Here is a 12,169-nt window from a genome sequence, read left to right on the forward strand (position 1 = left end):
GAACCGACAAGATGACGGAAGTGGAGCCGGAGAAGAAGTGGAACTTCCACAAGTTCACCTACCGTGACGTGGAGCTCAACACCGCCTAGGACCGCTGAGGCAGCAGTGCGCTCAGGGCGCTGGAACCCGCCAGACCAGGAAGGGTATCGGACGCCTTGCTGAGGCGCCTGCGCAGAGCCGGCCTTGAGGCGCCGCCTTTGCAGAAGGCCAGGTGGGAAAATGCACCTGCGAGCCTATCTGGTCTTCCTGCCCCAGGTGGTGTGCGTCTGCAACAGCCTGGCCTTCAACCAGATGGAAAACAAGCCTGAGATGATACCTGGTCAAGTTCTCCATCATCTGCAAGGCCGTGAAGCACGGTTGGCCCAACGGCTGAGCCCCCCCCCCCCCCCGTCCTAGCTGTAGTTTTATAACCTGCTTGCCAGTAAAGGTGTAGCCTTCTCTTAAAAGGAAGAAAGGAGAGGGGCGCTTGGTGGCTCTGACTGACAAGTATAGGACTCTCCCTTCCGGCTGGGGTCATGATCTAACATTTGGTGAGGCTGAGCCCTGTGTCAGATAGCGTGGAGCCTGCTTTGGATTCTCTGTCTCCCTCTCTCTGCCCCTCCCCTGTTCTCTCTCTCAAAAATAAATAAACTTTATTAAATAAATAAAAGGAAGGAAGAATGGAAATAAGGAAGGAGAAAGCAAGCCTCTAGAAGGGTATTGGGTAACATGGATTTAAATATTTAATTCCTTTTTAGTTAGTTACAATAGCCAAGATTTGGAAACAACCTAAATGTCCATCAACAGATGAATGGATAAGAAAATGTGGTATATAAACACAACAGAATGTTATTCAGCCTAAAAAAGACGAAAATTCTGCCCATAATAACAAACCTGGTGAACCTTGAGGACTTCGTGCTACAACCTACTCACAAAAGGACAAATACTGTAAGATTCCTCTTTATGATGTTTCTCAAATGGTCAGACTCAGAGAGTAGATTGGCGGTTGCCAGGGGCACGGGCTGGGAAAAGTAAGCCCTTGCATAACTCTGAAAATCTTAGGAACATTGAACTAAAACAATTGTTCTGGCTTACAGAAGAAAAAAGAAGGTCTAGGGAAGGGGGATTATGTGAGTGGAGAAAGCTCCAGAACTGAAGACGACTCTTTACCAAAGTCATACACAATGACATACAACGTAGTTTGTATTCTCCAGTCCTTCCTTTGGTTCCCTTCCCAGTTTTAAAGATACCAATTCAAATGCCAAGTCTTTCTTACAGGCCCTCCCATTTTCTTTGTTCTTATTGAGTGTTATTTATTTTTATTAGTTAATAACCAGAGGTGATTTACTAATTCACTTTTTCATTTATTCTAATTTGGTTGTAAACATTTATATCAACTTATTTCTTACATTTAGTTCTGATATTTGCTAAGGTAAATGGTGTGAGCTTGTGGATGTGGGGGGGGGGAGAAAAAAGGAGTGAGTGAGAATCATGAGTGATTAGGATCCTTCTGAATTCTGATTGGTTGTATTTATTTGTGTTCCAACTGTTAGGAGAAAGATGCATATATGCTCAGGAATAAAAGCAGCAATAGCCAATTTTGCAGTAGTGTATGATCATATGTGTTTCATATTTTATGTAATATTTTCTTAAATCTAAGCATCTAACACTATTATCAATCTATGGCTACTGCTGCTGCAGCATCTAACATTGCAGGAACATACTCTGTGTGCCAAACACTGTGCACTTCACTTCATATACATTTTCTCATTTAATCCTCCCAAAAAGCTCTAGACAAATTAAGTTAATGGTGAACACACTGTGCACTTTCTTGTGTCAGTGGATGCGCTGTTCCCTGTGCCTAAAAGTTTTCTTCTCTTGTATGCATCTGGTCAGTCCTACTGAGCCTTCAAATTTTAGTTCTTTGGAAATCTCCTTGGCAAGTGTTCCAATATATGGATCTCATCTACACCTTTCCCCTTGGCTTCCTCTTTGTCAGGCACACTTTACAGTTTTTTTTTTCTTTCCAGTTAAATTATTTACTGTGTAATCAATTAAACTAATTAATTTTCACACAATTAAAAACTACTGTGTTTATGTCTTTAACTTTCTCTATTAGGTTAGCTGATTTTACAGTGCTCTTGAGCAAACTGTGACATGAAATTGCTTTTGCCCAAAGTCACAAACTCATCACTTTTTCATTTTTTGTCTTTTCATAACATTATACTTAAGATTTTATTCCTTGTTTCAGATTTTATAGGTTAATGAGCCTACTAATAGTAGATTTCTTTCTTTAAAGTATTAAAATCTACTTTCTCTTTCTTCACTTAGATTTTATCTAGCACTTAAAGTATCACATTAAATAGTAGTGAGTTAGAGCAAGCCTGTTCTGGTTTGCCCAGAGCAGTGCAGGTGCAAGTAGATGCCCCAGGTAAAGCCACTGTCTTAATATAATTAATGCTTACACTTTAATTCCCAGAAATGTTCTATTTTAGGCAAAAATTTCTGTGTCACTTTAGAAATTGCACATAAATGATTCCCTGATTTAATGGGAATTCTAATGTTTTTCTGTCAATATCATGTTTGCTATAAGTTTCTAATAGATTTTATTTTCATCTTAATAAGGCTTTTATTTCTAGTCTCTACTCTGTTTTACTTTAATCAGGAATTGGCATTGACTTATCAAGTGTTTTTATCTTACTTGTTATATAGTTTATATTTTTCTCTTAATATGTTAATCTAGTAAACTATGTTAATGGATTTTCTAATATTAAACAAAAAAAGGATAAACTATACTTAGTCAAGATGTGTTACTAGTGTATCAAATTTCCCAATTTGATGTATAGTTTATTTGGGATTTAAAAATCTATGGTTATGAGAATAGCCTATATCACTATTTCCCTCATCTGATTTGTGTTCCAAAGTTATAAAAGCCTCATAAAATGAGTTATAGATATTTCCATGTTTTCCCATGTCCTATACTTATATTCCATAATGAAATTCACTGTAAAATATTTAGATTTATACCTTTTAGGGTTAGATACTTAAAAATTTTTTTTCATGAGCTTTTATCATTTTTAGTTTATCTGCATTTTCTATTTATTTTTGTTTCAATTGGATAATTTATACTTTCCTAGCATAATATTCATCTATATTTTCAGATTTATCAGTCTAACATTTTACCTAGTGTTTCCTTATATGTACTCTCTATACGTGTAGCTCTGATTCCTTTCTTATTACTAATACTAATTGTGGTTTCTCTCTTTACTTGATTAAATTTGATGTGTTTGTCAATGTATTGGTCTTTTCAAATTAGAAGACTTTGGTTTTAATGATCACTTTTAGTCTTCTGTTATATATTTTCATTCTTGTATTAATTTTGATTTAATCAGCATTAATTATTTGTACTTCCTTTGTCTTTGTTTTTCAACATCTTCAGTTGAGTGTTTAATTTTCTCTCAGTCTAGTTTTTAATGTACACATTTAGTGTTAAACATTTTCTTTGGAGTATTCTTTAGTGGCTCTACAGATTTTAATATACAGGGTTTTCACTTGGTTCATTTCTAAGTAGGGTGTAATTTCAGTTAAGATTTCCTCTTCATACTAAAAAACCTCTCAGAAAAGAGATCCCAAATGAATATATTTCTTTTGCATATTTTTCTCTTTAATTTTAAAGTTCATTTTTTTAGTCTGTGAATGTAGACTATATGATTTTTGTTTTTTGGGATTTAAGATTTCCTTTGTGGTCAAATCCAAGATTAATGTTTATAAATGTTTCATGGATGATGAAAATAATATCTATTCTCTGTGAACAAGAAGAAAGCTCTAAATAAACTTGATTGATTATTCATAGTATTTGTAACTTGATTCGTTACTTGATTCATCTAAATTTTATTTCATTTTTCTGTCTTTTGACTTCTTGATGTATTTGTGAGTTAAGTATATTAAAAAGGTTGATTGTGATTGTGGAACTTTGTTTATATATTTCTATTAGTCTTTGCTTCATATGTGCGGAAGCCAAATTGTTAAGCGCATATAGGTTTAGGACTGTTCTATCTTCTGAGTAGATCCTTACCAATACAAAATATCCCTTTTGGCCCTCTATATTAACTTAATTTTGAATTATTTCTTGTTGAACATTAATATTCCTACACCCACTTTGTTTATTTAGCATTTGCCTCCCTGAGTGTTTTGCATATGCAAGGTTTAGGTTAACTGAAGGAGTAACACAGTTACATTATTTTTTCTTTAGGCCTCAGCTTTAATTTATTTGGGCTTTTGTTTGTTGGCCTAGCCATCATTACTTGTGTTTTTATTGTGTCCTTCATTCCAACTTTGTCCATTTGTAATGGCTTTATCTCAGCCCCTCATTTTTTGGAATTGAATTTGGGGCTTTTTGTTACCATGCAAAGAGCAAGAAAGCATTTCTACTGGCTTCTCTCTTACTGACCTAATTTTGTTGCTGCTTTGTCCTACATTATTAGGGTGGGCACTGGCCTCCCAGAATAAGTTTTCTCTCTGTATTCATTTAAAGTTTTTAACCCCTCCTTGGCCTATGGGGTGAGGTGAATACACTAGGGCTCATGACGTTATTTGAGCTCATCAGAGAGAGACAAGTATGTGACAGAGAGTACCACGATACCTAAGGAAATAAAAGGTGTAAATCATTATTTGAACCTGTCGGAGTAGAAGTGCATTATTATGGTATATGTTATAGATAGGCCCATGTAACTTGGCTTTATTTAGTTAGGTAAATTAGAAGAAAAACTTGATAAAAATTTCTAAAATGACTTCTGGATACACTCTTATGGTCTTCTACTGCTCCTGGCATACAGTTCATGGGCTACATCACATCTCCTAGTGCTACAATATCATCTATTGCTTCATCCAAAGCTGTTGCAGTTAAGGGAAGTATCCAACATGTCTTATAAAAACAAAACCAAAGCAAAAACAAGAAAGAAAGAAAAAAAAAGGAAAAAGAAGATCTTCGGCTTGACCCCTGGGAGTAAAGTTAATATGCTGGAAGAGCCCTGAGAAATTAGCAAGTAAGAGGAAAGTGGAAAACAAAGTTCAGACTTCTCAGGGCTCAGCAAAATGGCTCTGAAGGTGACGCTATCAATCCTGATTTTCTTCTCTAAAAGTCTTTCGAGGTCATTATGGAAATAGCAATTAGTTTTCAAGACTGAAAGAAAAACTTGTGTATAAATTACAAATTTTATATCATAGCATTTTCAAAACTCATTCCATAAAGCTGTACTTGGAGGAGACTATTCATAAAAAATAAAAAGTCTAGAGTTAATGTACATTGGCATATTTAAAGAGAGTCAAGTTCTAAGCAAAAATAGCCACTTAACTTAGAGTTATTATGTTTTCCAAACCTTCAACACTCTAAAACCTTTTATTTTATGAAACACCTATTACTATTTAGCAGTTCAGAAAGCCAATTTACTACATTATGTCATTTTCATGAACATATCGTTCATATAATTATTTAACATTTGTCCTGTTATAGAAACATGATAGCTATGTAAAGCTTTACTTTGTGACAATTGGTAAAATACAAGCTATATATAGATAAGCCAAATGTGTCTGATATATATATACACATATATATACACACATGTATAAATATCATGTAACTAGCCTTTTTATATAAATGTTTATATGGATCATATACCTCAAAAAGACTCATATGTCATGGAAAAAATAAATGCCTTTGGTTTGGAGTAAAAGCTAATTTAAACTATTCATGTAGAGGTTAAGCTGAATTTTTCTATAATACTTTTTGTTTAGGACTCTAAGAATGGCCACATAAACTGAGGCTACAGGTTTTCCTCATAGAATTTATTTTCTAAAATAGTTCTTAAAAATAATAAGCAGGGTGAAATGTAGTAGCTGATTCTGATTTTTAAAAAAGTAAATACTACACTGTGTTTAAGGAGATAATTTCATTAACCTAATTCTATTTACCTACCTATGTATCTAGCTAACTACAGTAAAAAGTAAATCTTTGAGGATTGTTTATTTTTAAAAATTGATCATTCATGTGCAGTATAAAAAAAATTGGCCAATGTTCAGCATAGATTATAACAGAAGAAAAGCATTCTTTCTATGATGTTTAAGATCATCCTAGATGGACGGTTCCAAGATCGCGTAAGTTCAAACCTCAATAGGCTACCCATCCCCCCACAGTGATATGTGCTTTAAGTTGGACAAGAATTTGTTACAGTTCCACGAGTAATATTCCACATATCTAAGCTGAATATTAACTGTATAATAAATTCTATTTTGTCACTAATAATAGCTATTGTCTACTGAGCATTTGTCATGTACCAGAAATGCTGGAAATGAAAGAAGTAACACAGGTTATTGTAATTGATCTCTGCACTTAAAGAAAGAGGAACTGAGTTATAGAACTCAAGGTAATTTTTCCAAGGTCACGTGGGGCAGGGTAATGGATTCTTTAATTCACTGCCATTTCTATCACATCAGCTGGTTTTAACTGGCCTACCATGAGTCTATGGAGTCTTACAAGGCTAATTTCATCTTTAGAAAATGATGTGCTATCTGTGGTCCAGGTATCTTACCTCAGCCCCTTCACCTCAGTTTATATAAATATATGCCCATTTGTCTTACCTCAGAATAGAAGACACTGAAGCAGGAGAGTCTGACAAAGCACACAAAATGGTTTTCTTTTTTAAGATCAAACATATTTTGTATCAATTTCCATATGTATAAGAATATATGTATATACATATTATATGTGTATAAATAATACAATGTAGGGAAGCAGAGAGAAGCTATGTTTTAAAGTCTACATTGTTTTTTCTCTTCCACACATCATGCTGTTAGGTTTTTGATAATTTGTGTTCAAGAAGTGTAAATTTGCTTAAGAATCCATCAAAGTAGAAAGTGATTTGACAAGTAATTTCTTTTCTGGTAAAATTATACAGATATGCCCATACATGCGCACACAAACATACACACAGAGACACATACACAAATGGACTCAAAAGTAAAAAAACCTATATAGATGTGTGTTGTTTGTATACACATCCGAACATTCACAGATATATAAACACACAAAATCTATATTATTTTTATGATGTAATCTCTATCAACACAGATAATTGTGGCACTATAATTCATATTTGTATTTCCAGACATAAAAACAAGGTATCATCCCTACATGCTTCATTGTTTTTTTAGAAAAATATTTGTCTTAAAAGGTGTTTGTAGATGTCTTTGAGGACAGCCATCTTGGGTTGGTTGTGGTTGGTTTACATTTTTAATTTAATCTATTGTCCATAGGCTACTTTGTCAATCCCATAATTCAAATGTATAGATCAACCAGAATTTAAAGATCAATTAATAGTATGGCTCTTTGGGTCTTAGAAAACACTGTTAAGACAACACTCTAAACATTTAAGGGGAAGAATCTTAAAGTCATACCATTGTTTCTTTTTTAATATTTTTCAAAAAGTAACTGACTTCACAAACACCAACTATAACATGATTTAGACAACTGAGAAACAGGCAAGTGTACTTTTGAAGGATAAAATAAAACACATTTATACAAGTACAAAGCAAAACAATGCTGATAAAAATGTTAAACTTTATGAAAAAAAATCATTTGCAATTCACATCAAAATAATTTAACATTCTCTATTGTTTTAATAGTACAAGTTGCAACAACAAAAAAAGAACAGATACGCTCACACAATTTTAAAACCAAATCCGTTAAAGTGCAGAAAAAAGTAAGTACAAGCACTTGTAGCCCACACAAATCTTTTAGGGTTGGCACCATCTTTCTAAAACATCTATATTCTATATAGATTTCTAATTACAACACCACCAGCAGCTGCCATTGAATTCTAGAAATACACACAATATACATAGTATATTTGTTCACATTGGGAAGATCAGTGAAATTCAGCCAACTATTTTTATACATGCCTCACTCTTCAAAAGATAGTAGAGAATCTCCCAGGCCTCAGACCCTCTTAAAAGTGAATTTCAATTTATCTTTATGCTTTTCACTGATCTGTATTTTTTTTCACAGTATAAAATTGTAAATGGTAACTATAGAGATTCTGACAGCTTGAGGGTTATTAATAAGCTGTGGCTAAATGTGAACTCAGATAATACTTCTGAAGTCTCCAAAACATGTACATTTTGCTGGGAGACTAGCATAGGAAATGTTTTTTGTTTGTTTGTTTTTTGTTTTTTCTTAAAAAGTGTTTAATTCCTGGTTTGGAAGTCACAGAACTGCAGCAGAGCCATTATACAATTCATTCACAGTCAGATATAGCTCCTAGTCTTCCTGATCACTTGCTGGTAACAGCAGAAGCTTGGGAAAGACTTTTACTAACAAGGATTAGCACATTCGGGAATGTAATGTTTTTCTTTGCTTCAGTCAAATCTCATATGATTTTCTTTTGTGTACTCCCTTTCTGCTCCCCACCCCTAACCCAAAGAGATGCTTCTTCCCAATCCACATAGGGTCTTCTCAGGCTGCCCCTACTCCTCTCCCAGAAGAGTGAGCAGACTGCTTAGATGCTCCATATAACTCAATCAAAGCACGTCTTCTTTTTTTCATCCTTGGACCAAAGTGTCCTTTAGGGTCACTTTTCTGAATCTCAGCATTTCACTGTACTTTCCCCTTTTTTTTAAGTCATGCTGGTCTGGCTGAATTATCACTGGCCACCAGGAACAGGCTGTTTTCAAGGAAATTCAATGAAAATAGGTACCCAAATGAATTGTGAAGTTCATATCCTAGCCCTAGAATGAATATTCAGTTCTCCTTGTAGATTTATTACTTGGAACCTGGTATTAGAATTGGCAAAGATACAGAGTTAGCATCATTCCAAAATAAATGATCCCAAGAATGCATTTCTAATAATATGCATTATACAATGTATTGAATGAAGGGGCAAAGGGTACAGAAACACAGAAAAATGTACATCTTGTTAGCCTCTAATTGGATAAATATTTTTCTTATTACAATTGATTCTAATTTCATATGGTAATTTATTTGTATTAAATTTTAATTTCTGATGAATTTTCTCATAAAGTGGTGTATTTTTTAAAGAAATATGTTACTAAAAATTTAGAAGAGAAGTTTGATCATGGAGAAAGTTTTTTTGAAAATAGTCTTCTGTTGGTCAACACAGTGAAACCTACAGTTGAAAATAAAATGGAAGTCAACCTTAGGGTATAAGAAACAAATTTGAAACTTAGTTGGATATATTTGGAAAGGCTTCCCTGTTTAAGAAATCAAGATGATAATCCCCAGGTGAATGCCACCCTTTTCATGAGGATTGAGGGGTGTTAATCAAAATATTTACATTTGTTTTTCAAGTAGAGGCAGAGTTCACTTTCAATGAAATGAAAAAGCTTAGCTAAACTCTGTTTCAAGAGTCTCATAATAACATGTGGGTTCAGAGTGCTCTGATTATATTTTCAAATCTGGTATGGGAAGTTTCGTTTTTAAAAATTTATATTTTAGTAAATTAATATTAGCTTTTAATATGTTACATTGGGAGATTTGATTTTAAATGTATTATAAGAACAGATATAAGTAAAGGAAAACCAAGAAGTATATTTCCAATAACTTTTAAAAGTGGGGCATGATAAATTATACCAATGGATATATTTCCATTTCTCAATTCCTTTTTAAAAGTAAATATAAAATAAAAAATACATGCCAAAATAAGGTTATTGAGCTAAAGGAAAAAGGTTTCATTTATTTTTCTTTCTGCTAAAAATATACTTCTGCCTCACAGCAAATCTTTTTCATAAGGCTAGCTTTAGTATAAGGCTGGATCAACTGAACTTTAAATTTATAGGACACCTTCTCCTTTTATTACTATCCTTATTTTAAAATTTAAAATGAAACAAAACCAAATCAAACCAAACCAAACCAAACCAAAAAAAACCCAAAAAAACACATTTGGCACCTGAGGATGGCTGTAATGAGAAGACAGAGATGATCATGAATGCAGGTCTTGAGCTATGATTTTTACCTATATGAGCCTATTAAAACACATGTTATTTCTAGTATATTTTTAAATCTCTTTTCTGCATTATTTAAAAAGTGACAGTATGAAGTGCACAAAATCATATTAATAATTATTTTAAAAAGGAAATACTAATAATTGCTTTGCCTCTTTTTGGAATGGCTAAGAGACCGTGTGGTTTATACTCTTTAAGGTTCCTCTGTTTTAGTATTCTGTATTGCTTTGAAAAATCTACATTTGTCATAGTTCATAGCTGCCCTCTTTAAGCAGCCAAGAAAAGTTAAAATCACTGCTCACTGGCATAGCTTAATCTCTGCTAAGCCGACTTGACACAGTTTCAAATTTCCAGTGTAGTAAGATTGTGTTAGTTTTTTGAACAACAGTCCTCCAATCATGTCGCTGTCTTCAGTGGGTCTATCGACCATTCTTCCAGTGGTGGGACTTGGAAAGAACAGAGGAGTTCTTTGTGCATCAGGTTCTCAAAAGAAAGGAATGGAGAAGCCCAAATGCATATTTTAATATTTTAGCTGGCAATGCTAATGGAACAGTATTCATAAGGAGGAGTGGCCACATTTCATGAAAAGCGATAGCCAAGCTGGAGCTCAGGAATTATTATTATTATAAAGAGAATTTCCCACTACACAACAAACCCCAGTGAGGGAATTACAAAACAGTATTCCAGAAAATATTTTTTGCTACTCCAGTATTGATTGGCAACATGGTGAAATAGTCAAGAAATCTTCCACTGGTTTTCTTGGTTAATGGAGGTGAATTGAAATAACTAGGTGGACTCCCAGATGCAGGCTTTTGAAACAGGATTTCAAAACCAAATTGGAGAGGAATGTCTCTGGTAAAAGCCTTAACACACATCAACGCAGCACTCATCATCCAGTTGTGTGTTATGAATAGGACCAGCACACAACAAAGCCTCAGTAAATACTGGGCCCGAGTTACTGCTTCTCAAAGTCTTTAAAGGACAGAAAGAAAGAAAAAAAAAAAAAAAAACAAGAAGGAGAGAGAAAGGTTGACGTTTTGGTCCCAGATTTTGAGTTTGTTAGAAAATGTACATTCATGTTTGGTGAATCAAAGAATCTTCTGGGAATAGAATTAAAGTAAACAAACAAAACTTTGTACAGTTGCTTAATTACTATGCTTTTCCCCCTCCATTATGCTGTGACACACTCATTGCTTCCCTAGAGCAAAGCACTTGGTTTGGAACTGGTTCAACAGACTTCCTGTCAGCCCTCAAAAATATAAGCAGTGTTTCTTAAAAGCCCATGTTTTCTAAGGCCACTAGAAGAAAATCTGCCAAAGGATTTGTAGTCGGTGTCTTCGTCGGTTGATGTTAAATAGCACTATTAATCTCGTATTTCCATTATGGGTGTACTTGGAATCTTCCACCTCGGGTCTTAACCAGGCGACTATGCTTGTCACTGTGTCTGTGCGAACACGGGAGGTCTCGGCTCCGTTGGCGGAACCCAGCGTGGTTTCCAAAGACATTCACAACGACGAGGAGCTCTGAGTGTAATCTCTTATGATAAGTGTGTCATATTTGGGAGACGAAGGGATACAGAGGGCCGACTCCGACACTGGCGAGTTGGGGGTTGTACTCCCCGAGTCCACCGAGTCTCTGAAGGGGGACGGCGGGGTCAGAGCCACCAGCTCCTCCAGGTCCGGCTTGCCGGCCGCAGCCTCCGGCCCGGTCGCCGGGATCTCCCCAGCAGCGCCCCCAGCCGGCTGGGCCGCCGCCGCGGGCTGCGCGCCGCCCGTGACCTCGATGGCGGGCAGCGGCTGGATTTCGGCGAACGTCGTCATGGTCGTGGGCAGCTGGATCTCTTTGGGGATCAGGTACGACGAACAGAGAGGGGCTCCCACGCCGGGGCCGGGGGCCGCGGTGGACAGCATCATGGAGTTGAGCTCGCTGATGTTGGCGGTGAAGCGGGTCACCACGCTGCTGATCTGCTCCATGAGCGAGCCCTGCGAGGAGCTGCTGCGCGCCGCGGGTTCCGAGTGCAGCGACGGCACGTCGTCGTCTGTGCGGCTGGCCGAGCCCGCGCGCTGGCTCAGCGTGCTGATGGGCGACGGCGAGCGCGGGCGCGCAGGCGCGGGGAACTGCTCCTCTGCCTCCGCCACGTCGTACAGCGCCTTGGGGCCGGCGTCCGGGGGCTCGG

General features: G+C 36.2%; 1 protein-coding gene across 3 annotated transcripts in view; it reads right to left on the bottom strand.

The window, feature by feature from the left end:
- Window positions 1-7,419: 7,419 nt before the first annotated feature.
- Window positions 7,420-12,169, bottom strand: part of GRM5 (glutamate metabotropic receptor 5) — a 528,959-nt gene continuing 524,209 nt past the window's right edge. For all 3 annotated transcript variants that reach the window (XM_029915032.1, XM_029915033.1, XM_029915031.1), the window contains one exon: window positions 7,420-12,169. This exon is cut by the window's right edge and continues 266 nt beyond it. In XM_029915032.1, the coding sequence (XP_029770892.1) occupies window positions 11,499-12,169 (671 nt within the window). In that variant the 3' untranslated portion in view covers window positions 7,420-11,498.

The sequence above is a fragment of the Suricata suricatta genome, chromosome 11, assembly GCF_006229205.1.
Source record: "Suricata suricatta isolate VVHF042 chromosome 11, meerkat_22Aug2017_6uvM2_HiC, whole genome shotgun sequence".
Lineage (NCBI taxonomy): Eukaryota > Metazoa > Chordata > Mammalia > Carnivora > Herpestidae > Suricata > Suricata suricatta.